The 25778-nt window shown below is 51.7% G+C and overlaps 1 protein-coding gene across 6 annotated transcripts in view; it reads left to right on the top strand.

Annotated features, from left to right (window-relative positions):
- MROH1 (maestro heat like repeat family member 1) overlaps window positions 1-25778 on the top strand; it is a 69216-nt gene that overhangs the window by 21436 nt on the left and 22002 nt on the right. For 4 of the 6 annotated variants that reach the window (XM_081266770.1, XM_081266772.1, XM_081266773.1 and 1 more), the window contains exons 7-13: window positions 810-961; window positions 1425-1565; window positions 1876-1968; window positions 5550-5628; window positions 6649-6762; window positions 11304-11377; window positions 13604-13726. In XM_081266770.1, coding sequence (XP_081122896.1) covers window positions 810-961; window positions 1425-1565; window positions 1876-1968; window positions 5550-5628; window positions 6649-6762; window positions 11304-11377; window positions 13604-13726 — 776 coding nt within the window. Of the gene's footprint in view, window positions 1-809; window positions 962-1424; window positions 1566-1875; window positions 1969-5549; window positions 5629-6648; window positions 6763-7603; window positions 7633-10313; window positions 10432-11303; window positions 11378-13603; window positions 13727-25778 lie in introns of all 6 variants that reach the window. The other 2 variants (XM_081266769.1, XM_081266771.1) reach the window with 1 other exon arrangement.

Consider the following 25778-nt stretch of genomic DNA (forward strand, 5'->3'; position numbering starts at 1 on the left):
TCCCACCTCTGTGCCTAAGCCAGGTCTGTGTCCTGGCTCCAGCCTCCAGCTTTACCTCCTGCTGGACTTTTTACTTGACCTCCATGGTCACTCTGAGCCCAGTGGTGTGAAAGCCACTGTCCAGCCTACAGGACATACAGGCAGCAGCACACACTCTGGGAAGGCCTGGGTGGCTGGTGCCCAGGGCCCACACCACCCTTCCTTCAGATCTGTCCTGCCCAGGCCTGGTGCTGCCAGCCCTCTCCTTCTGCCTCTTGCCCTTGGAAAGTGTGGCAGGAGCTGTCGGTGAGGGCAGTGGGCTGACTCCACAGGGCAGTGGGAGGTGGCCAGAGGGCACCATCGGAAACCTCCAGCAGTTGGCTGATGTAAAACAGTAGAAGCTGCCGGTCCGCCAGTTTGGGAAGCTAGAAGTCCAGGAGACGGTGTTGGTGGGTTGGCTCCCTCTGGGTTCAGGGAGCACCTCTCCCTGCTTCTGGTGGCCTCGTCGATCCTCAGCAGCTTTGGTTCACCCTCAGTCTCTGCTTCTGTTGCACACGGCCATCTTCCCTGTTCCCGTCTCTGTCTTTTCTTGTGGGACACTGTCCTCTCGCTCCACTCTGCTCTGATGTGATCTCATGTCAACAGTCACACCAGCAACCACCCTGTTTCCAGATAAGGCCGCATTCTGAGGTTTCCAGGGGGATTGGATTGCGAGAGTGTGTCTGGCCGGGTGCGGGGGCAGGTGTCCTGCAGGCTGTTTGGGGGTCTCCAAGGGCAGGCTGGAGGCCCAGAGCAGCATCCCTGCAGCAGCTCACCAGGGGCCATCTCAGCCCTACAGCACTTCAGTGAGAGCACCCTGGAGTACCTGGCCAACTTGGACCAAGCCCCGGACCCCACTGTCAGGAGGGACGCCTTTGCTGCCGACATCTTCAGCGCCTATGACATTCTCTTCCATCACTGGCTCCAGAGTCGAGATGCCAAGGTACCGCTGCTTCCCGTGGGCATGGCCTGGCCTCAGGACTGGGCTTTGCTATTCTGCCAGCTCTGTTGAAGGTGATCCTGGGGTGGGGAAGAGGGGCCAACTTACCTGTCCATACCTGCTGACAGGTGCCCTCTGCCTGGTGCCCACCCACAGCTGGTGCTCAGGAGCTGGTGGGGGCTCGTCTGCAGGTTGCCATACCTGCAGGTCTCCACACTGGCTCCAGCCTGCTCTAAAACCTGTCCTGCTCCTGGGAGCTGTGGTCACCGTCCTCTTTCTTAGGCTCCATTGCTGCCTCCAAAGTCCTCCCGCCCCCACCCAGCCCCTGGCCGTGGTCACTCTGCAGCCATGCCCTGACCTCTAGGTGCTGGACTTGCTTCCAGCCCTGATGGCCCACTGGGCCCTGCTGCCCTCTCCTGTGCATGGCTCTGCAATGACAGACCAACCGCCCCCTCTGTCTCCTCAGCTCCGGCTCGCAGTGGTGGCGGCTCTGGGGCCCATGAGCCACCTGCTTCCCAGTGAGAAGCTGGAGGAGCAGCTCCCCAGGCTCCTCCCTGGAGTCCTCAGCCTCTACAAGAAGCACGCGGAGACCTTCCACGTGTCCAAGGTCTCTGCAGGCGGGGAGGGCATGTCCACCTCTGAGGACCTTTAGGTCAGCCCTGAGACAGGACTGTGCTGGGCTGAAGGGAAGGACCCCCACTGCTCCGCTCCAGACAGGAGCCCAGGGGGTGGTTCCCTGCCGCCCCCACCCCTGCCCATGGTGCCGTCCCAGCCGTCCCAGCTCCTGTTGGTACAGTCAGTGCTTCCTGCTGGAAGCCCCAGGCAGAGTGCTGTTTTCCTGGACTTCTCCCTGTGACCTGGGGGCTCTCCTGGGGGAAGGCCGTGAACTGAAGTCCTCTTCCGCCCGTCTCGCGCAGAGCCTGGGCCAGATCCTGGAGGCAGCGGTGAGTGTGGGCAGCCGCACCCTGGAGGCCCAGCTTGATGCCCTCCTGGCCACTCTGCACACTCAGGTAGGCTGGGGCAGGGGCTGCAGGCAGAGGTGGGGTCAGGTCACCTGACAGGAGTGCAGGGAAGGTGGTGGGTGGGGAGGGGTCTGGGTGGCAAGGAGTGGCCACATGGAGGGTGCTTGGGTGTGGTCCTCAGTGGTGAGGCCTCCTCCAGCCTCGCTGTGGTGCATACAGGTGGCCTAGGGGCCTGGGCATGGAGGAGGCCCAGGGAGGCAGTTGGCTGCAGCCGGCAGAGGCCAGAATTGCAGGGAGATGGGCAGGGGAAGGAGCCTTGGAGACCCCACTGGAGGAAGTGCTCCAAGGGAGGCTGTCCAGCTGGGCCCCCCAAGGCATGATGAAGAGGGCCTGGGAACTGGCCTCTAATGCAGACCAGAGTACACAGATGGAGCCTTGGGAGTGAGGGAGGAGCCGCAGGGGGTGGGTTCACCTGCTCTGCTCCCACTCTCCAGCATCAGTGGGCCCACTGGCCGGCCTGGCCAGCTCACTCACCTTGGTCCAGGAGTGGGAAGCGGGGAGGGCCGCAGCCGAGATGCGGAGGTGGTGTCAGCACTGGGGTGAGGATGTGAAACTGCGTGGGCAGGTGGGCTCTGGAGAGCAGAACGGGAGCGTGCCCGGGAGGACGGGGAAGTCACGTGGCCGGCTTCCTGCTCCCCGAGGCAGGGTCCGCATGCAGTCAAGCCTGGGCTCTACCACACTGCGGTGTGTGTGCGCATGTGTGTCCGCCTTTTGTTATTTTGAGACTGGCTCTTGCTAAGTTTCCCAGGTTAGCCTCCTACTTGGGATCCTCCTGCTTCAGTGTCCTGAATTGCTAGGATTGCCGGTGTGAACCACCATGCCCAGCTTCTGCCAAACTTCTACGGAACAATTCCTGTCCTATAAGTTGGTTTGGAAATCAGAGAAAGATCCTGAGCTGCCTAGGTCGTTCTGGGGTCTGGCCTTGATTCCAAACCTAACTTAGAACCACACAGGACAAGGCAGGTGGCGATTAGGAGGATGACTGTGAAGACCTTGTGTAAAGAAACGGCAGGCTGGGTCCAGCACTGCCCCGTCAAAGGACCTCACAGAGGCGTGCTCTTCGAGAAACACCAGACTTGTTCAGCCACTTGTTCAGCAGCTGGGGTGCACTGGGTCATCACAGCGACACACAAAAGGAAAATGTCATCTGTCTTCAGTTGATGAAGAAAAAGCTTTGGTGACATTTTTCTATTCATCATTAAAACTCTTAGCAACAAAGATGGAAGAGAAATTTCCTCAACTCGATGAAGATTGCTTGTCCAAGCCTTCCCTGACGTCCTGACTGAGGGGAGACCTCAGACACACTCCCTTGAACGTGGAAGAGGAAGAGCCCGCTTCTCACAGCAGGGAGTCCTGTGCCAGTTCTGTAAGGAAGGTGCCCATCTTGCAGGAGAGGCCATGCTTCTGCTGGGCTCCCTGCTGTCTTGGGGCACTGGCCCCTCCTCGTGTGCCCAGCTGGAGGTCAGCCGCACCCCTCCTGGGTGCATACTTGTTTTGTGGATGCTCAGTCACTCATCTGGAAGAAGGAGAAAGAAGTCCTGAAGGAGACACCTGCCGAGCCTCCTGTGGTGCACAGCAGCTGGGCGCTGTCCGCAGTGGGGTGCTCAGCATGGGCAGGAGGGCAGAATCTCTTCGTGGGACAGGGTGCAGGTGGAGTATGGCCAGCTAGGACCTATTTGAAGTGCTGTGCACTGTAGCAGCAGGAACTTACCAAGAGGTGTCTGGAAGTCAGCCTGACCAGAGCCTAAGACCTCACTGAAGAACACACAAGAAGGAGGGAAAACTCAGAAACGTGATGCGGTGTCCCTAACCTGATATAGAAACCCACAAAACCACATATATTCGTCAAAACTATAAAAGCCAAGAATGATTATCTGTGGGGGTGGGCATAGGAGGGGGGAATATAAATATGCAAAAGGGAAATATAAATATGCAAAAGCTGAGAAGATAGAAAAACCGGTCACTTCCTTTCCTTTGTGCTGTCCATCATGTCTTGTTTCTCTGTTTTCAGTTTCTTTCCATATTGATCTGTAGCAGTTCTTACAGCCTTGTTGTTTTATATGAATAAATATCATCTCTGTGTCATCCTGTTTTTTTTTTTTTTTTTGTACTGGGAATTGAACTCAGGGGTATTCTATCACTGAGCTATATCCCCAGTCCTTTTGATTTTTAATTTTGAGTCAGGGCCTTGCTAAGTCACTGAGGGTCTTGCTAAATTGCTGAGCTGGCCTGGAACTTGCGATCGCCTGTCTTAGATTCCTGAATTGCATGCACTAACGAGCCCGCTCCTACTTTATTCTCTCTCTCTCTCGCTCTCTTTCTTTCTTTCTCATGCTGGGGATTGAATTCAGGGCCTTATGTATGCAAGACAAGCACTATCTTATTTTTTTGATTCTTTAGTATTTTTTTGCCATAAAATTGTTTAATATTTGTATTATCATTTATCCTCCTTTTATTTATTTTTTTATATTTATTTTTTTAAGTTGTAGGTGGACATAATATCTTTATTTCATTTTTTTTTTTAATTTGGTGCTGAGGTTTGAACCCAGTGCCTCATGTGTGCTAGGCAAGCACTCTACCACTGAGCCACAGCCCCAGCCCCAATTTTTTTTTTTCCCCTGTGGTGCTGGGGATTGAACCCAGGGCCTTATGCATGAAAGGCAGGCACTCTACCAACTGAGCTATGTGGGTCCCCCCTCTGCCCTCCTTGTCTGGGTGGGAGTCCGCTTTGCCTCTTCCCAGGCAGCTGCCCGTTGCTGTGCACCACTTACCATGGAAGCCGCCCATTTCCCTGTGGTCCTGCCCTCTGCCAGCACTGTCATCCAGAGGCTTTGGTGGGCTGGAAGGCCTGCTTCTGAGAGGGACCTGACTCTCGGAGTGGTCCTCGCAGGCCTCCTCAGAGGCCAAGGGGCGGGGCCTGTCGGGTCAGGTCTGGCCCTCAGCCTCTGCACCTCACCGGCTTCCTCCCCGAACCCCCAGGAGGTGTGCTGTCAGGCAAGGGACAGTCCTGGGCTGGGCGCTGCTCTGTGCTGGGGTCCCTCCCGTGGCTGCAGGGTGGGCCCTGAGGTTCCTTAGAGCCTCGTCCAGAGGCCCTGCCTGGGTCCCGGGCTGTGACACTGAGGAGGTGGGCGGGCCTGCGGGCCCACTGAGCAGTGCCTGTGTTAGTGAGGCCCCGTGAAGCCCAGAGGTTTTTCTTTTAGTCTTTACATTTGAAGGCGTGAGCTCCAGATGTTTCTGGTGCTTAATTCCAGAGGGGACTGGCTACAGCGCCTGGCTGGGAGTGCCTGCCCAGGGATGTGGGCATGCTTCTTTTTAATGACAAAGCACCCCGTGTCCTGCAGACTCGGTCTGCCTGTGTCTGTGTGGTGTGGTGCTTCTCTACCCCCCTGACTGCAAGGGACTGGCCACCCAGGCACCTCTGATGGTACAGCATGTGTGTCCCACAGCTGGCACCTGGGCATCCCTTCTTCTGAGTGAGAGTGAGCTGGAGAGTGATCTGCTGGGGCTCTGAGCCCCAGGAGGGCAGCAAGCATTGTCCCCTGTAACCTCTGTCCTGTCCCCTGGAGCAGATCTGTGTGCCTGTGGAGTCCTCCAGTCCCCTGGTGATGAGCAGCCAGAAAGAGGTGCTGCGCTGCTTCACAGTGCTGGGTGAGTGGTGGGCTCCTCCCTGAACAGGTACCTCAGGGACACTCTGCGCCAGTTGCCTCTTCGTGTAGAGGGTGGTGTGAATGGGACGAGGAGGCCGCCTTTCTACCTCTGCCCAGCATCCCACAGGCCCCCGTGGGGCTGAGCCCTCACCACTGCCCCAGGCACTTGGTTTCCAGGTAGAGGCATGTGATGGTCCTGCCCGTCCTAGAGGCTCTGCCCCTGCTCCTCACCCATGACCAGCTCCAGGGTGCCTCTTGTCCTGGTCCTGGCCATCCTTCCAACTTTACCTGACTCCAGCTAGAGACGTCATCACCTGATCTCCTGGACAGCAGAGGCTGTTCTGCCAGCTCTGTCCCCGGCATCCATGCATGCTCAGGGTCAGCGATACCAGTGTCCACCTGGGGCATGGGAGGAGAGGCCATAAGACTGGCTCAGCCACACCAGGTGTGTGTGCAGGAGGACAGCAGGTCTGATGAGGACATAGGCAGACCTTGCTTCTGACAACCTGGTTCACCAAGGTGAAGCATCTGCCTGGGTCATAGCCCCCTGTTCCTGTTGGCAGCTGAGAGCTCCAGCTGGAGGCTGAAGCCTGGGTTGCCTAGACCTGCACTGGCCTGGGGCCCAAATGCTGAAGAGCTGCTCCCAGGTGCAGCTCTGCCCAGAGCAAGTGGGATGCTGAGGCCTCTGGGGGCCCTGTGAGTTTGAGAAACTGAGTGGGCACTCAGATCCTGTGGGCCCAAGGTTTAGATCTCCTGTGCTCCAGCTGGTGCTGCCTGTTGGGCCTATGCCCTGGCGGGAGGGTGTGCTCCAATGCCTGCCCTAAGACTGGCGCCCTTGAGAAGGCTGTGGGGCAGAAATGGTGGCCTGGGGTTCCAGCTTCCCTCGGTCCCCAAAGCGAGTCTTTGTGTTTCCTCCATGCTGGGAGCAAGCTGGCCAGGACAGATGGACGCTGGCCCTGAGGACTTGGAGGCGCAAAGGAGAGGCTGTTAGACCCCGCCTGATGTGCATGTTGTCCCACAGCCTGCTGCCTGCCTGACCGGCTGCTGGCCTTCCTGCTGCCCAGGCTGGACACCAGCAGTGAGAGACTGCGTGTGGGTACCCTGCAGATCCTGAGGCACCTCATCAACTCGGCTGGTAAGTGCCCTCCACGCCTGCACTGTGTCCAGTGTGGGGTAGTGCTTGGAAGGTGGAGATTGCCTTTTAGGTGAAAAGTACCATCATTTTTCATTCATTAAGACACAGGGTCTTGCTGTGTGGCCCAGCTGGCCCTGAACCCCTGGGCTCAAGTGATACTCCTGCCTCAGCCTCCCAAGAAGCAAGACTTCTTTCTGGTACCCACCCCTGTGCTGGGCCTTTACTTTGAATTTCCTAAAAATTTTTCCCACCTTTCTATTTTGCAAAATCCTACAAGAGCAGTGTCCATCTGCCCTTCACTGGACGTTGATCACTGATACCTGCCTTGATATAGGCTGCAGACTGCAGGGCCCTGAAGGCCCTGCCTGACTCCCTGTGTGTTCCCCTGACCCGGTCGGCACAGGACCCAGTCACAGAGCCTGACTGTGAACCCACTTGCCTGGTGTGGCTTGCTCTCCTGTGGGATCTAGTTGAAGCCACACTCTGGCTTAGTTTAGTTCTCAGCCTTTGTTAATGCAGCGTCCTTTCTCTGAGGAGCAAGGCCAGTTCTGCAGTATGTCCTGAGTAGCTGTGCCTCATGGTCTCTACACAGTTGAAGATTCAGGTTTCCTGCATTTAAGGCTAATTTAATTGATCAACAATAAGTTTGAAAAAAGTAATCACAGTTTTACATGTGGGTTTGTTTTTTTGGTGAATCTTATTGATGTCCTTTTAGAGGAGTCAGATCATGAGCCACCTTAGGCCTGGAAGTTGGTGATAATTTACATTAAATTTTTTTTGAAGTTTTCAGTTGTAGATAGACACAATACTTTTCTTATTTATTTCTCTATGTGATGCTGAGGATGGAACCCAGGACCCCACACATTCGAGGCAAGTGCTCTATCACTGAGCCCCAGCCCCAGCCCCTAGCTTACGTTCTTAACAGATTCCAAAGGCAAGTGCAAGGCTGGGGGTGGTGGTGCTGTGATCATGGCTCCTTGGGAGGCCAGGAGGACCATAAGTCTGAGGCTGGACTGGGCAACTTATCAAGACCCTGTCTCAAAATAAAATGAAATAGGGCTGGGCATGCTGCGTTCGCTAAGCAACTTGGGGACACATGTGAGGCAGGATCTGCACCCCACAAACCCTGTCTGGCCTGTTATGGGACATGTGCACTGGCTTCTGTCCCGTGAGGTCAGCTCTTTACCAGTGCTGGGCTGCAGATAGTGGCCGTGGGACTGGGGCAGCCCGCAGAGCTGTGGGAATGATGTAGGGACAGCTTGAGATGGGGCAGGGGCAGGAACGGTGCTGGACCCAGGAGTCCAGGGAGGGCATGGGACATGGGCCTCTGCCGGGCACAGTCAGCCGGGGCCTGTTGGCTTCGCGTCCCTGTGGTGCTGCTAGTGGCCATCTGGGCTGGGAGGGAGTTTGAAGGCAGGACTCTCCACCCTGATGAGTAGTCTCCCAGATCAGCATTTCCTGTCCGTCACCAGCAGCCCCTGTGTGTTGCCAGGAGGTGCAGAAAGGCCGAGTACCTGGCCTGGGGGCTAGCCTAGGCAGGGCCCAGGCCAGGCGACGGAACTCCAGGCCTCTCTCCACCCCAGGCTCACGGTGCACGTGGCTGGCTGGGCTCCTTGGCCCTCCCCTCCCGCACACACTCTCCCACTGAGAAGTCGCTTCATTGTGACCTGCATTTCTGCTCTGTCCTCTGAAGTCATTTTCTGTGCTGTGTTAGTCACCGTTTCGTCATGGTCACCAAAACATCTGGCAGGACGACTCTGGGGGGAAATGGTCACCTCACTCCCATTTCAGAGGTCCACCCCCGGCTGCTGAGTCCACTGCCTGGGCCTGAAGCAGGGCAGAGGGTCACGGCAGGAGGGCCTGAAGGAAGAAGCGGCCCTGCCAGCAGCAACCTGCCCTCCCCCATCCTCTTCCTGCCTGTTGGCAGTCACCCCCAGTTGGTCACCCCCCACAGCACCGCTGGACGCTCCTGTGTCAGTGTTGTAGCTCTTAGGGGCACTTCCCATCCAGACCACAGCACGTCCACTTGTAGAAGTGACAGCTCGAGGCGTGCTGCTCTCTGGTGCACGGGCAGGTTCCTGTCTGCCCACTGGGCAGCGCCCAGGTTTCTGTCTGGCCCACACTCAGGTTCCTCTGAAATGGCAAGTTCTCCCTGCTCTTCGCTCCCCTTGGGACTTTCTGGCTCTCGGCTGATGGAATCACAATGTCCTGTAGCTCCTTTTGGGTGTTTTTTCACTTTTGTTTTGGTACCAGGGATTGGTACCAGGGCTGCTTCACCACTGCGCCACACCCTGGCCTTTTAGAGGCAGGACTCGCTGAATTGCTTAGGGCCTTGCTGAATTGCTGAGGCTGTCTTTGAACTTGAGATCCTCCTGCCTCAGCCTCCCCAGCCCTGGGATGACAGGCCTGTGCCACCCTGCCTGGCCATTTCTTATTTTTCTCACCCTGTCACACAGCGCTGACACTAGAGTCACAATGCTTCCCCTGTAGGGTGACTGAGCACGAAGCTGTGAACGTGTCTCTCCCACTGCCCTGGCCCCCCCTGCACGGTGTCTGCCCTCCTTCCCGCCCTCCTCTGGCTCTTTCTGCAGGGGCTGCGCATGTATGTGGCTGTCGGCTGGCTTGGGGAGGCTCGTGAGCACAGCCTGGCCTGCCTGCTTGTCTGGCTCTGTGTGGGTGACGGACCCTTGGCTGTGTGTCCAAGCCCCGGCTCCTGTCTCATGGGTTAACCGGTCACTCCTTTGCTTTTGGCAAGGAGTTGCCAGATTCAGCAGAGATCAGCAGGCCCCAGTATGACCGAGACGTTCTTGTGCTAAAATGCTGTTTGTTGTCTATCTGAAATTCAAGTGGAGGGGGAGTCCTGGGTTTTGTTGGAGGGTTGCCATCCAAACCTGACGTAGGTAACTTTCTCTCCTGATCTGTTTGCTTTTTGTTTTCAGATATCCCAGTATTTTTTTCTTTAATGTCCAGTGATTTCACCAGAACTTCCTGGTGCTGGTCACTTCAGGGCATCTGCTGCAGTGGAGCAGAGTCCCTGCTCTTTGCTCTGGCTGTGCTGCCCCCGTGTCCCCTGTGGTCCTGACGCCCTGCCCTCCCTGCCTGACGTGGGGTCCCCTCCAGGAGGCGCTCCCACTGCCTCTCACTGGCTCAGCTTCGCCCTCCCGCGGCCCGGCCCGTGCCGCCCACCCACCGCCCGGGCACAGGCCCTGTTGCAGTCTGCTTCTGCTCCCTATTCTTTTCAGGGCCTCTTTTCTGCAGCTTCCAGAGGTCTGGGATAAGCCTCCAGGCCAAGTCCCGCCTCAGGCTCTGTCTTCTGCAGCGTGGAGCTTGAGTCTGGCCAGCGTTGTGGCTCCTGTGGCTTCAGGGTTCTGGGCTGTGGATTAAAATGTCAGGATGACACCTCCCTCACTCTCCGAGGGACTGTGCTGAATGAAAGCTTCTCTCCTCGCAGTGCAGTAGTGTTCGCTGCACCATGCCCAAGTCCTCTGTGTTCATTTTTATTAATCCCACCATTTCCTGATGGCCATTTTTTAACCTTTTCTACATAACAGGAAAAGAGGGGTCAGGTTGCTGGTTCTCAGCAAGAGGGAGTCCCCAGACGAGCAGCCGCAGGTCTCCTGGGAACAGGCGAGATGTGTACTGAGCCCAGGGCCTGTCTGACTCCACCTGGTGAGACCATGGAGAGTCCATGCCATCCAGTGGACAATGGCTTGGTCAACCCTCCCAGGCTCTTTTTTTTCCTTCCTTCCTTTCTTTTTTCTGCCTGGGTATTGAAACCAGGGTGTTCTGTTACTGACCTACATCCTCAGTCCTCTGTGTCTGAGGTGTTTTGCTGAGGTGCCAAGCCTGGCCTTGAGTTTGCAATCTTCTTGTCAGGCTCTTTAAATTTTTTTTTTTTTTTTTTTTTTTTTTTTTTTTTTGGTGGTGCTAGGGCTTAAACCCAGGGCTTAGTACATACTAGGTAAGTACTCCTTAACACTGAGCAGCATGCCCAACACTTTTTAATTTAAAAATTTTTTATTTATTTTTAAAAAATTTGTAGTTGTAGATGGACAGAATGCCTTTATTTTATTTGTTTATTTTTTTGTGAGGCTAAGGATTGAACACAGTGCCTCACACATGCACACGCTCTGCTGCTGAGCCACAACCCCAGCCCCTATTTTTTTCTTTTTTTTTTTTTTTACTTTGAGACAAAGTCCTGCTAAGTTGTCCAGGTTGGCCTTGAACTTGTTCTTCCTGACTCAGTCTCCGGAGTTGCTGGGATTACAGGTGTGCACCACTATACTTGGCTCAGGCCCATATTTTTAACCTACTTCCCTGAACTGCCAACATTTTAGCTTTTTAATTGGGTAAAATAATGTTATTTGGGGGAAAATCATTTGTCCCCTAGAGAGCAGTGGACTTAGGCCTTCTCCTTCTCCCACGTGGAGGCCTGGTAAGGCCAGACCCTAGAGGAGTGTTCTGGGCCTTGGGACAGAGGTGGGTGGGATGGCTGGTTCTGGCCATGGTGCAGACTGAGCCATTGTGTTCATTTCTTGCAGCTGCTCAAATGGAAGTTAAGAAGCCCTTTATTCTCTCTGCCATGAGGCTTCCTCTTCTGGACACCAACAATAAGGTAAACTGGACAGGTCAGACTGGGCTCCACCTTGAGCAGCCACAGAAGAGTGCTCTGCCTCACCAGGCACTGGGCCACCAGCATGAGGAGGCACATGGGTTTAGTGTGTGGCTAGCAACTGCCTTCATTATACTCTTTTTTTTTTCATTATACTCTTTTTTTTTTTTAAGAGAGATTGAGAGAGGAGAGAGAATTTTTTTTTTTTAATATTTATTTTTTAGTTCTCGGCAGACACAACATCTTTGTTGGTATGTGGTGCTGAGGATCGAACCCGGGCCGCACGCATGCCAGGCGAGCGCGCTACCGCTTGAGCCACATCCCCAGCCCCCTTCATTATACTCTTTACACAGTTAACCAGGCCTAATGCCAGGGACCAACTCACTGCTGGGGCCAACTGCAAGTCCAGGGCTCTTCAGTACCACCCTCCGGTCCAGCACTCACTCAGAGAACTCAGGAAGCTGTTATATTTTTAGTTAGTCTGCTTCAGGGAGAAGATGCAGGATAAAATCAGCCACAGCCAGAAGCACGTGGGACAGAGTGCAGGCGAGGTCCAGACCCATAGACAGGGACCTCTTGTGGTCAGAATCACATTGTTAGACCCTGTGTTTTGGCCTGTGGCCTAAGCCAGTGGGCATTCTTTTTTTTTTTTTAATATTTTGTTGTAGTTGGACACCATACCTTTATTTTGTTTGTTTATTTTTATGTGGTGCAGAGGATCGAACCCAGGGCCTCACATGTGCGAGCAAGCGCTCTACCACTGAGCCCAGCCCCAGCCCCCGTGGGCATTCTTATCAGCAGGACCTTCCGGTGGCTTATGGGTGATCTCCAGGGTCAAGACCCCTCCTTGGGCCGTGCAGGTTTCCTGTGCTCAGGACGGTCAGGAAGTGCTACAGTGGGCAGGGCCTGCTTACTCAGGGGCAGCAGGGACCTGAGCTCCTCTGGGGCCTGCTCCTTGGGTTCTCCTCTCACTGTTTTCCCTGGAGCTTCTGGCATGGGTCCCGAGTTACCCCTGTGGCAGGGTCACGCTCCGTAGTGCACAAACCCTCGTGTTCAGAGGCGTCCCCTGATGCCTCCCTTACAAGGCCCTGCAGCTGTCATGGGGGCTCACGTGACATCTGCAGTGCCAGGGGCATCTGTGCCCACACCTGCCCCTGCTGCAGGTCACTTGAGGCCATCTGCTGCTCCCTAGGCAGTCAGCTGCCAGCCCAACCCACCTGTTCCTGTAGGCACGCATGTCACTGGGGTAGCGTGGGCTGGGGGTGCTCTGAAGAGGCCTCGCTGGGATGATGATGTCCAACCTCTGCAGAGACTTTCTCAAGATGAGGGAGAAGCCTCCCAAGGGAGGCAGTCTGTGTAGAGGACTTTGGATGGGAGCAGAGGCCAGTGTCTCTGGGGACAGTGTGGTGTTGGGATAGAGGCAGTGCTGGCTCTGGGGGCAGTGTAGCTTGTTTCAGCATGTTGGACTGGCCACGCCTTCGAGCCACCAGGAGTGCTTATGGAGCAGGGCTGGACATGCCGCTGAGGACTCCCAGGAGTGTCTGGGTGGAGGCTCACATCAGGGACCATGGCCAGGGCAGTGATGCCCCCCAGGAAACCATGTACGAAGAGCAGCCGGCCCTGAAGCAGTGCATCCCAAGGCCAGGCAGATCTCAGGCAGAGACACCAGGAGGCTGAGTCTAGTCCTGGGCGGCCGGTGGCCAGTGTTCAGGGGGCTAAGGGCAGGGTGATTTGGGGTGGGCCCTTCAGCAGGACTGCTTGCATAGACTTGGGTGAGGCCGATGGAAGTGGACAGAGAAGGGAAGGAGTGAGACAGGGTGACTGATGAAGGGCTGTGGGAGTGGGGGCCGTGGGGAAGAAGGAAGAGAGGCCCCTGACAGAGCTGGGCTCGTCCACCACTGGAGGAGGATGCTGCAGGGGCTAATGGGGCTTCTGCAGCCCAGGGACCAAATAGCACAGGTACAGGTGAGGGCACAGCTGCAGGCACTGATAGAGGTGTAGGTGCAGGTGTGGACACAGGTAGAGGTATAAGCATACGTGCAGGTACAGGTGTGGGTACTGGCACAGTTAGGAGCTCAGGCGCAGGTGTGGGTGTGGTTGCAAGTGGGTGTAGGTGCAGGCATGTGTGCAGTGCAGGTGTGGGCAGGGGGAGGAATAAGGCCCCCGTCTGCCGGCTGGATTGGCATTGGTCTCTGTCTGGCCCCTTCCTGACCTGTTGGTTCTGGGCAGGTGAAACGGGCTGTGGTGCAGGTGATCAGCGCCATGGCTCACCATGGCTACCTGGAGCAGCCCGGAGGCGAGGTGATGATTGAGTACATCGTGCAGCAGTGTGCGCTGCCCCCTGAGAAGGAGGTAAGGGCCATGCCTCACCCACCAGCGTCACCCACCGGCCTCACCCCCAGCTCTGGGCCCAGCAGCTGCTAGGCTCTTTGGCCTACATTGCCCCAACCTCTGTTAGTGCTCGTCACCGGGAGCTGCTGTCCCAGCAGCAGGTGGCCATGTGACCTGAGTCTGTGCACTGAGGTTCCCTGTTTCTGAGTCGGGGTCTCTGCGCCTTGAGTCCACTGGCATCTCCCAAAACTCAGAAGAGGCAGAAAGCAGAGATGTGGTTCTCTTTGGGGCTTTTCTGTCTTAAAAGCTAGTAAATAAGTCAGTTTCTTCTTGAAAAGTAGCAGGTGACTGGTAAAAGTAAAGGGCAGGTGGGGAGGCCCTGGGTCCCTCCAGAGCACTGCAGTGATCTAGAAGCTGGGTGTGGCCTGGGAAGGTTTAGTAAAAATTGGGTTTGTCCCTGAGGTCAGCTCTCACACTGGTAACAGCCACTGCCTGTGTTTATCTTTTTTTTTTTTTTTTTGCAGGGGGGGTACTGAGGATGACGGGGCGTGTGCCACTGCCCCCGGCCCTCTTACTTTTCTTTAAGTCAGTCTCACTAAGGTGTATTTGCATACAGGAAAATGCACCCTTTAAATTGCCACATGTGCTTTTGATGACAGTCACACAAGCACTGTGTCAAGACACAGGACATCTGGCACCCCATGTTCCCTTGCCTCCTGGTAGCCAGCTGACCCTCTGGTTTTGCTTTTCCAGAGTGCCTAGGTGGGCTTGACGGAGTGTAGCTCAAGTCAGCTCCTCCCCTTGTATCAGGCGTTTTTCTCCAAGTACTGGGGATTGAACTCAGGGCACTGTGCTTGCTAACCAAGCACTCTGCCACTGAGCCGCCCAATCCTGCTGAGCTGGACTCTCGGGTCACCCTGCAGTCCCTGTCCACTGCTGAGTGTATTCCATCACATGCAGTGCCACTGTGAGTCGTCCACTCACAATGAAGTGTGGGCAGGCTCAGCAGTTAGGAACCTCCGCCGTGTGCCGCTGGGCACAGTCTCCATATTTTTCTCTCAGTGCACTAGCTGTACACAGTGGGATTTGTGGTTGTAGATTGTTAGGTGTCACAGTGTCACAGGATCATTTGGCCATGTCACTCCCCAGTATTTCCCGGCCCCCTCTTCTCTCCCCTTGGTCCTTTCCCCTACTCATGTCCCATCAGTTTTCATGAGATCCCCTCAACTTCCTGTTCCTTTTTTCTCTCTGTCTTCCACATGTGCCAGAAAATATTAATCTTGACCTTCAGAGTTCAGCTTATTTGCTTAACATAATGGTCTCAAGTTGTATCCAATTTCCTGCAGAGACACAATTTCATTCTTCTTTATGGCTGAATTGAACTCCGTTGTATATGTATACCACATTTTCTTTTTTAAAAAATTCATTCTAATTTGTTATACATGACAGCAGAATGCGTTTCAATTCATAGTACACATATAGAGCATGATCTTTTATATCACACCATTCGTGTCTCCATACGTGTACTTAGGGTGACCATGTCCATCTCATTCCACCATCTTTCCTACCTCCACTCCCCTCCCTTCCTCTCCTTCCCCTTTCCCATCTGAAGTCCCTCCATTCCTCCCATGCTCCCCTCCAGCCCCATTGTGAATCAGCCTCCTCATGTCACAGAAAGCATTCGGCACGGGGTTCATCCCAGGGATGCAAGGTGGGTCCAACGTAGGGAAATCAAGAGATGTGATTCATCACATCAACAGACTGAAGATAAGAATCCCACGCCCGACCCGTCTCAGTAGATGCAGAGAAAGTGCAGTGCACATCTGCTGGCCGCAGGGGCAGAATCCGTTTCAAATAGACCTACCTGTGTTTTACCCAACGGCCCTTGATCGCCATTAGGCAGAAAATGAAATGACGTTTTTTTGAAGAAGTTTTTGTAAAGTATTGAATGAAACTTTGGTAAATTGACCTGCTCAGCAGTCCCTCTGTCTGCCTGGTGTTTGGTCATGGTGGTCTCAAAGAAGACCAAAAAAGCTCCACCAGAAAATTCTTAGAACTAATAAATGAATTCAGCAAAGTAGCAGGATCAGCACCCAAAAATCAGAGGCATTTCTGTACATCAGTGACAAATCCTCTAAAAGGGAAACAAGGAAAACTACCCCACTTACAATAGCCTCAAAAAAAAATTAAATAGTTGGGAATCAACTTAATGAAAGAGGTGAAAGACCTCTGCAATGAAAACTACAGAAGGAAATTAAAGAAGACCTTAGAAGATGGAAAGATCTCCCTGGCTCTTGGATCGGCAGAATTAACACTGTCAAAATGACCATACTACCAAAGGCACTATATGGATTCAGTGCAATTCCAATCAAAATCCCAATGACATTCCTCATAGAAACAGAAAAAGCAGTCATGAAATTCATCTGGAAAAATAAGAGACCCAGAACAGCTAAAGCAATCCTTAGCAGCAAGAGTGAAGCAGGTGGCATCACTCTACCAGACCTTAAACTATACTACAGAGCCATAGTAACAAAAACAGCATGGTATTGGCACCAAAATAGCCTTGTAGACCAATGGTACAGAAGAGAGGACACGGAGACTCACCCACAAAACTACAATTACCTTATATGAGACAAAGGTGCCAAGAGCATGCATTGGAGAAAAGATAGCCTCTTCAACAAATGGTGCTGGGAAAACTGGAAATCCATATGCAGCAAAATGAAATTAAACCCCTAACTCTCACCATGCACAAAACTCAAAGCGGATCAAGAACCTAGGAATTAAACCAGAGGCCCTGTGCCTAATAGAAGAAAAAGTAGGCCAAAAGTAATCCGTCATGTTAGATTATGCCCCAACTTCCTTAATAAGACTCCTGTAGTGCAAGAATTAAAATCAAGAATTAATAACGGGATGGATTCAAACTAAAAAGTTTCTTCTCAGCAAAAGAAACAATCAGGGGGGTGAACAGAGAGCCTACAGAATGGGAGCAAATTTTTACCACACGCACATCAGATAACATCAAAAGAACAAATGATCCAATCAATCAATGGGCCAAGAAACTGAACAGACACTTCTCAGAAGAGGATATACAATCAGTCAACAAATATATGAAAAAATGTCCAACGTCTCTAGCAATTAGAGAAATGCAAATCAAAGCTATTCTTAAGATTTCATCTCGCTCCAGTCAGAATGGCAGTCATTAAGAATACAAACAGGGGCTGGAGCTAGGGCTCAGTGGTAGAGTGCTCACCTTGCACATGGGAGACCCTGGGTCTGATCCTCAGCACCACATAAAAATAAATAAATAAAAGTATATAAATAAAATAATACAAACAACAATAAGTGTTGGCAAGGATGTGGGGAAAAGTTATGCTCATACACTGCTGGTGGTACTGCAAACTGGTGCAGCCAATATGGAAAACAGTATGGAGATTCCTTGGAAAATTGGAGTGGAACCACCATTTGACCCAGCTATCCCTCTCCTCAGACTATATACCCAAAGGACTTAAAATCAGCACACTACAGGGACACAGCCACATCAGTGTTATAGCAGCACAATTCATAATAGCTAAACTGTGGAGCCAACCTAGATGCCCTTCAGTAGATGAATGATAAAGAAAATGTGGTCTATACACAATGAAATACTACTCAGCATTAAAAGAGAATAAAATTATGGCATTTGCAGGTAAATGGATGGAGTCGGAGACTACACCACATTTTCTTTATCATTCATCTGCTGGTGGGTACCTAGGCTGGTTCCAGGGTTTGGCTGCTGTGAATCATGCTGCTACAAACATGGGCTAGCTCAGTGGGTTGAGTGCTTGCCTTGCATGCACAAGGCCCTGGGTCTGATCCCCAGCACCACAAGAAAAAAAATAAGGTAAACATGGCTTGCATGTATTGCTGTAGTAAGATGATTTTAATGCTTTAGGGTAAAAACTGAGGAGGGGTACCACCGCTGGTCCTATGGTGGTCTCATGCCTAGTCTTTTTTTTATATTTAGTTGTAGTTCTTAATACCTTTATTTATTTATTTATTTTTATGTGATGCTGAGGATTGAACCAGGGCCTTGTATGTAGGTGAGTGCTCCCCTGCTGAGCCACGCCCAGCCCCTCATGCCTAGTCTTTTGAGGAGCCTCCATACTGATTTCCGCGGTGGTTGTAACAATTTAAATCCCAGCAAGAGCGTAAAGTGTCCCCTTAGCCTCCTCTCCAGCCCCTGTTTGTATTCTTGATGACTGCCCTTCTGACTGGAGTGAGAGGAAGTCTCAGTGCAGTTTTGGTTTGCATGTCCCTATTTGCTAGAGATGTTGAGCATTTTTGTATTGGCCTTTTGTATTTCTTCTTTGGAGAAGTGTCTGTTTAATTCATTTTCCCACTCGTTGATTGGGCTGTTTTTCTCTTGTGAGGTTTTTTGAGTTCTTTACATATTCTAGATATTAACTCTCTGTCAGAAGAGAAGTCAGCCAAGGTTTCTCCTATTCTGTAGATTCTCTCTTCATGCTCTAGTTGCCTTTGCTGTGCAAAAGCTTTTGAATTTGATGCCATCCCATTCATTAAACCTGGGTATTCCTTCTGGCTTTAGGAGTCCTGTTGAGGAAGTCCAAGCCTGCATCCACCTATACAGGTGTGTTGCTCTTATGTTCTCTTCTAGGAGTTGCATGGTTTGGGGTCTGGTTCCTAGGTCTGTGATCCATTTTGAGTTGACTTCTGTGCAGGGTGAGCAATAGGGATCCATTCTCATTCTTCTACATATGTATGACCAGTTTTATCAGCACCATTTGAGAAAAGTCTCCAATCTGTTTTAGGCACCTTTGTGGAGGGTCAGATGATGGTATCTGTGTGGGTTTGTCTGTGTCTTCTGTTCTGTTGTCTGTGTTTTTATGCCAGTACCATGCTGTTTTTGTTACTATAGCTCTTTAGTATAATTTGAAGTCAGATATTTGATGCCTCTAGCCTGGCTCTTATTGCTCAGAATTGCTTTGGCTACTCTGAGTCTTTTATTCTTCTAAAGGAATTTTATGACTGTCTCCCCCCTTGTTCTGTGAAGAAAGTCATTGGTGTTTTGACGGGATTGCACTGATCTGTATGTGCTTTTGGAAAGGAGCCATTTGGACAGTGTTAATTCTGCACGTCTGTGGACACGGAGGGCTTCCCATCTTCTTGTGTCTCCTTCCGTTTCTTTCTTCAGTGTAGTTCTGTAGAGGTCTTTTACTTCCTGGGTCAGATTCCTACGTGAGTGTGTGTGTGTGTGTGTGTGTGTGTGTGTGTGTGTGTGTGTGTGTTTTAGGTTTTTGTGAATGGGATAATTTTCCTGATTTCTTTCTCAGCAGACTCATTATCTGTGTAGAGGAAATCTAGTGATCTTTGTATGTTGATTTTGTAACTTGTCCTTTGCTGAACGTGTTCATCGGCTCGAGCTCTCTGCATGGTCTGAGTACAGGACTCACCATCTGAAGCACTGGTGACGTGGCCTCTTCCTTTTGTGTTTCTGTCCCTCTCCTTCCTCTCCTGCCTGATGGCTGGAGTGTCTGTGCTGCATTAAATGAGCAGAGTGCACACAAAATGTCAGAGTGCACACCCCTGCCTTGCTCCAGGTTTTAAAGGAAGTGCTCTCAAGAGCAGGTTATGACTCTCCAAGTTGCTGAGGTTGGCTCTGAGTTCTTGATCGTCCTGCCTCAGCCTCCCGAGCTGCTGGGATTATAGGTGTGCACCATATTTTTGCAACCCTGGAATAAAACCACCTTGTTCATGGTGTACAGCCTTCTTAATATGTTCAACACAGCTTGCTGATACTAAGGTTTCTTTGCATCTATGGTCATCAGAAATATTGGTCTGTAGTTTTACTTTCTCTCTCTCTCTCTCTCTCTCTCTCTCTCTCTCTCTCTCTTTCTTTCTTTCTTTCCTGGGGATTGAACCCAAGAGTAATTTACCATATCCCCCAGCTCTGTTTATTTATTTAAATATTTATTTTTTAGTTGTAGTTGAACACGATATCTTTTTTTATTCATTTATTTATTTATTTCTATGTGGTGCTGAGGATCGAACCCGGGCTGTGCACATGCTAGGCCAGTGCTCTACTGCTGAGCCACAACCCTCAGCTCTATTCATTTATTTTTTTGAGACAGGTTCTCACTAAGTTACTTGGGGCCTTACTGAATCATCAAAGCTGGCCTTAAACTTGGGATCCTCTTGTTTCAGCCTCCCCAGCCACTGGGATTACAGGCATGACCCACTGCACTCAGCTAATCTGTAGTTTTCTTTCCTTGATGTGTCCTTATGTGGTTTGGTATGAGTGTGATACTGGCTTCATAGAATGAATTTGAAAGTGTTCCTTCCTTGGGCTGGGGGTGTGTTCAAGCAGTAGCGCGCTCGCCTGGCCTACGTGCTGCCTGGGTTCGATCCTCAGCACCACGTACAAACAAAGATGTTGTGTCCGCCAAAAACTAAAAAATAAATATTAAAATTCTATAAAAAAGAAAAAAAAAAGAAAGTGTTCCTTCCTTTTGTATTTCATGGAATAATTTGGGGACCATTAGGATTAATTCTTCTTTAAAGTTCTGGTAGAATTCAGGTAAAAAATCCATCTGGTCCTGGGTGCTTTGTTGTTGTTGAAAGGTTTTTTATTGCGTCCTCCGTCTTATTGTTAGTTATTGTCTGTTCAGTTTTCCATGTGTCCTTGATTTAACTGTGGCAGGCTCTCTGTGTCTGTAAATACATCCATTTCTTCTCTTTTTCAATATATGGGAGTATAGATTTTCAAGATAGCCCCGAATGGTCCTCTGGATTCCTGATGTCTGTGGTGGTTTTTCATTACTTTTTTTTATTAATTTGTGTCTTCTCTGTTTTGCTTTGTTCAGTGTGACTCAGGGTTTATCAGATTCACTTACCTTTTCAAAGAACCAGCTCTTTGTGTCCTGACCCTTTGCTGGTGGCTTATTCTGGATCTTTCTGGGTTTCTTATGGAGACTTTCATGGCCCTGACTTACCTCTCAGAACTGCACGCTGGGGTCCCAGAGTCCACCAGGTGTGTTGGACGTTGGTCTCATTCTCTTCACCCAGTCACCGTTCTGAAGTGTACCATCCCATCTCCAGTGTTTAGAGATATTTAGATAATATCTCATTTTATTCCATTATGACCTGATAAGATGCAAAGAATCATATTGGGTTCTTTTTGTTTGTTTGTTTTTGCATTTGCTAAGAGTGGCTTTGTGGCCTACAATATGGTCTGTTTTGTAAAGGTTCCATGAGCATCTGAGGAAAAAGTGCATTCAGCTCTAGTTGGGTCAGGTATTCTTTGGACGTTTATTAAGTCCATTTTATTTTTATTTTTAAGGTCGGAGGAGCCGTCCCTGAGTTGGTGTCTGGGTGACCTAGGTGTTGGTGAGAGGTGGTGGAGACCGTCCACTGCTGTTGTATGGGGCTGAGTCTCCCAGTTGACTTGGTGTCTGTTGATGTCATAGGTGATGTGAACGATCCCGGTTGTTGAATCCTCTCGCTGGATTGTTCCTTTAGGTCTTTGTCTTTTCTGGTTGACTTTGGGCTGCAGTCTCGTGGTCAGGTGTGAGAGTAGCTACTCCTGCTTGGTTGGGGCTCCGTTCCCGTGGGAGATCAGTCTCCACCCATTCACTTTCAGCCTGTGGCTGTCTTTGCCAACAACATACAGTTGGTCTGTTTTTTTGAATCCATTCTGCCAGCCTAGGTCTTTTTCTTTTTTTGGCTCTGGAGATTTAATCCAGGGTTAGTTTACCACTGAATTGCACCCTAGCCCTTTCTATTTTTTTTAAATTTTTTTTTAAGAGAGAGTGAGAGAGGAGAGAGAGTGAGAGAGAGAGAGAGAGAATTTTTAATATATATATATTTTTTTAGTTCTCGGCGGACACAACATCTTTGTTGGTATGTGGTGCTAAGGATCGAACTCGGGCCGCACGCATGCCAGGCGAGCGCACTACCGCTTGAGCCACATCCCCAGCCCCCCCTTTCTATTTTTTATTTTGCAATAGGGTCTTACTAAGTCACTTAGGGTCTCACTAAATTATTGAGGCTGTTTTTAAATTTGCAATCCTCCTACCTCAGCCTCCCGAATGTGCCGCCACGCCTGGCTGACCTACGTCTTTACCTGGAGAGTTAAGAAGATTTACATTCAGGTTTATCACAGGGAGATGTTATTAATCCTGCCATTGTGACTGGTCACTAGCGTTCACCTGTCCTGTTTCCCATCGCTGAGCTGTGCTCCAGACGAGGCCTGTCCGGGAACGCTGGAGTCTGAGGCCCATTTCTTCTGTGTGGGCGCGTCCTCCCGGGGGTGCCAGCTGAGTCACCATGGATTCTTTTAGTTTCTGCTAATCTTCAGGGACTTGAAGGGTGACTTGGCTGGAGACAGAAATCTTGCTTGACAGTTGTCTCTTTCAGGACCCACACAGACCTCTGTATGCCCTCCTGGGTTCCAGCGTTGGTGCTGAACAGTCAGAAGGGTCTCTGATCCTCCTGCCTTTAGATGCGACCTGCACTCTTCTCCTGAGGCTTTTGAAGTCCTGTCCTTGTCTTTGTTTTTGTTTTGTTTTGATCATGATGAGTTTGGACAAGCTCTTTTTTGATCTTGCCTATTTGGAGTTTGAATGTGTCCTGTGTCTGGAGGTCCATCTCAGCCTCAAGGTTTGGAATTTTTTCCGTTATTATTTCCCTGAAGAGATTATTCATTCTACAACCCTCTGCGATTCCAACCATTCTTACCATTCTTTTTTATTTTTGGTACTGGGGATTGAACTCGGGGCGCTCGACCCCTGACCCACATCCCCCGCCCTATTTTGTATTTTATTTAGAGACAGGGTCGGAGTTTGCGTCGCACTTTGCTGTTGCTGAGGCTGGCTTTGAACTTGTGATCTCCTGCCTCAGCCTCCTGAGCCGCTGGGATGACAGGTGTGAGCCACTGAGGCTGGCTTCGTCTTTTCTGTTCTCTCTGAGCGAGGTCGTTGGTCTGTGCAGCAGGGTGTGCTGTCTCTTGACTGGGTCTAGCTGATCAGCAGCTTCTCCACCCTGTGAGGCTGCAGGGCTGCAGTAGATCCTGAGCACCTCACAGGAAAAGGAGAAACAGAAATTGGGTTCTTTTCTTACTGGGTTTTAGGAGATGTCTGTATATTCTGGTGCAAGCCCTTTCTCACATTTATGGTTTGTAAGTATTTTCTTGCAAGTCTGTTGCCTGCTTGTCTTTTTAATTCTTTGTTTTTTAAATATCTTCTTAGTTGTCAATGGACTTTGTTCATTTTTATGTAGTGCTGAGAATCAAACCCAGTGCCTCACACGTGCTAGGCAAGCGCTCTACCCCTGAGCCCCATCCCCGCCCTTTAATTCTTAATAATGCCTTTCAAAAGTAGAAGTCTAATTTTTTTTTTTGTACCAGGGATCAAACCTGGGTGCCTCACTAAGCTGCTTAGGGCCTGGCTGAGTTGCTGAGGCTGGCTTTGAAGTTCTGATCCTCCTGCCTCAGCCTCCTGAGCCACTGAGATTACAGGCATGTGTCACTGTGCCCAGCTACAAGTTTAAATTTCTTAAAGACCAGTTTACCTGGTTTTTGTCTGTGGATCATACCCTTGGTGTCTTGTCTGGTAGATCCTGGCTGAACACAAGGTCACACAGATCTGCCGTGTTCTTTCCTAGAAGTATTTTAAGAGGTCCCGGCCCGTGCCAAGGCACTTCTTTGCATAGTGAGGCCTGGCCTGGGCTGGCTTCTGCAGGTGCCCACCCAGCTGTCCCAGCGACAACTCTTCCCTGTGCACCTGGTGGCTGTGTGGACACTGGTGCAGTCCAGTGGTGACAGTGCCTCCCGAGCCCTGTGCTGCCTTCTGGCTGCAAAGCCAGCGTGCGGCCCTTGGCTCTGGCCCCGCCCCGCCGTGCTGTGGTGTCACCCTCACTCTGTTTGCTGTGTGGACTTCAGAATCATCCTGTTGGTCTCTGTGGAACAGACGGTGGGATTTTGAGTGGGACTGTCTGTAGAACATTTGGGAGAGAGCGTCCAGCATGTGGACATCACGTCTCCATGCTCATTCGGATCCTTGCCTTTCTTTCATTAGTATCTTAGAGATGGCGAGACCCGGAGTCTGTGTATCCTGGACTCCGTGGGTCTGGGCCTGAGCTCACCGTATTCCTCACTTCAGTGTCTTCTTCCTCTTCACCTTTACTTCCTCCTTGTCCTTCCCTTTTCTTCTTTATCCCTTCTTTTTTCTTTTCTCCTTCTTCTGTTTTTTGTTGGTTGGTCTGTTTGTTTTTTTTTTTTAAGAGAGAGACAGAGAGAGAGAGAGAGAATTTTTTTAATATTTATTTTTTTAGTTCTCGGCGGACACAACATCTTTGTTGGTATGTGGTGCTGAGGACTGAACCCGGGCCGCAAGCATGCCAGGCAAGCGCGCTACCGCCTGAGCCACATCCCCAGCCCTGGTTGGTCTGTTTTTGAGCTAGGTTCTTACAGAGTTGCCCAGGCTGGCCTGGGACTTGGGATCCTTCTGCCTCGGCCTCCTGAGTTGGATTTCGGATGGCATGGAGTTAGAAATGGGCAGATGGTTGGTTTTAGGTGTTGACTTTTTATCCTGTGGCTTGGCATATTTGTCAGTTCTTGGCAGTTTTCTACATGGAACACCGTGACTTCTTGAAATGATGGTTTCCCCACTTCCTTTCCCTCCTGATGTCTCTTTTCCTCCTGCCTCGTCATCAGTTAGGACCTGCAGTCCGGTGCTGGTCTCCCCACAGGGACGCAGCCCTGGCCTTCCCTGTGAGGCCTCCCGTGGCCCAGGCCTCTGTGGCCAGTTGGCCATGCTCCCTCCTCCCCGGCTCCTGGAAGAGGCTGGCAGCCTCCCTTCTTCCCAGTTGCTGTTAAGACTGGGCCCAGCAGATGGAACCACTCGGGGCCCTTGCCCCAGGAGCCACGTTCCCAGCCCTGTTCTGGATTGCATTTAGAGACAGGTCTCACTGATTTATTTAGTACCACACCGAATTGCTGAGGCTGGCTTTGAACTCATGATCCTCCTGCCTCTGCCTCACCTCCTGAGCCGCTGGGATTACAGGAGTGGACCACCACACCTGGCTGTAGGATGTTTTTAACTATGAAGTCACCTTCTTTTTGGGGGGTCCCAGGGATTGAACCTGGGGTGCTTAACCACTGAGCTCCATTCCCAGCCCTTTTTACATTTATCTTGAGATGTGGTCTCAATAGGTTGCTTAGGGCCTTGCTAAGTTGCCCAGGCTGGCTTCAGACTTGCCCTCCCTCCTGCCTTGGCCTCCTGAGTGGTTGGGGTCACGGGCAGGTGTCCCTGCACCTGGTGAAGTTACCCTCTTTAATCGCCGCAGCACTATTTGGGTTTTCTCTGTTTCTGGAGTGAGCTTGATTCCCTGGAAGGACTTGGAGAACTCAGCTGTGACGCGGTCAGGGCTGCGGCCCACGGGCACACCTCCTGTGCTCTCCTAGCCCAGCAGGCACTGCAGTGCCTCTGCGGGGCCTAGACTCGGAGGCTGAGGGACAGGCTCCCCCAGCTGCAGCACCAGGACTCCGGGCCCCGAGGGAAGGCGGGTGTCCGTGGACGTCATGTAAAACAGCATGGCGGTTTGGGATGCGTAAGAGAATTGAGAGCAGCTTCTCAGAGATTCTCGTATACACCTATGGTCATGGCAGCACTGTTCACAGCGGCCGCAGGTGGAAGCAACCCAGTGTCCATGGAAAGTGAGCGGACAGACACAACAGGTCTGTCTGTACAGCGGAGTACCTTAAAAAGGGAGGAAGCCCTTGCCCCCTGCACCATGGGTGGCCTAGAGGGCATCTGTTGACAAGGGCACCTGCTGTGAGCCCACTCCTGCGAGGTCCCTAGGAGCCACATCCACGGGGACAGGCAGGGCTGGGGACAGGGAGGGTTTAGTGTCCAGTGGGCCCGGAGCGGCAGTCTGGGTGATGAGGCGGAGTGGAGAGGGTGGCAGGGGAAGGGATGACCACTGAGTGTGCCTGTTGGGCCTGGGCACTAGCTCTGTGACGCCTGGCACCCTGCTCAGCCCTGGCCCTCTCCACGCAGGCTCTTGTCACCTCGTCTCT

This window comes from Spermophilus citellus (assembly GCF_964194105.1).
Source record: "Spermophilus citellus genome assembly, chromosome: 14".
In the NCBI taxonomy this organism is placed as follows: Eukaryota; Metazoa; Chordata; class Mammalia; order Rodentia; family Sciuridae; genus Spermophilus; species Spermophilus citellus.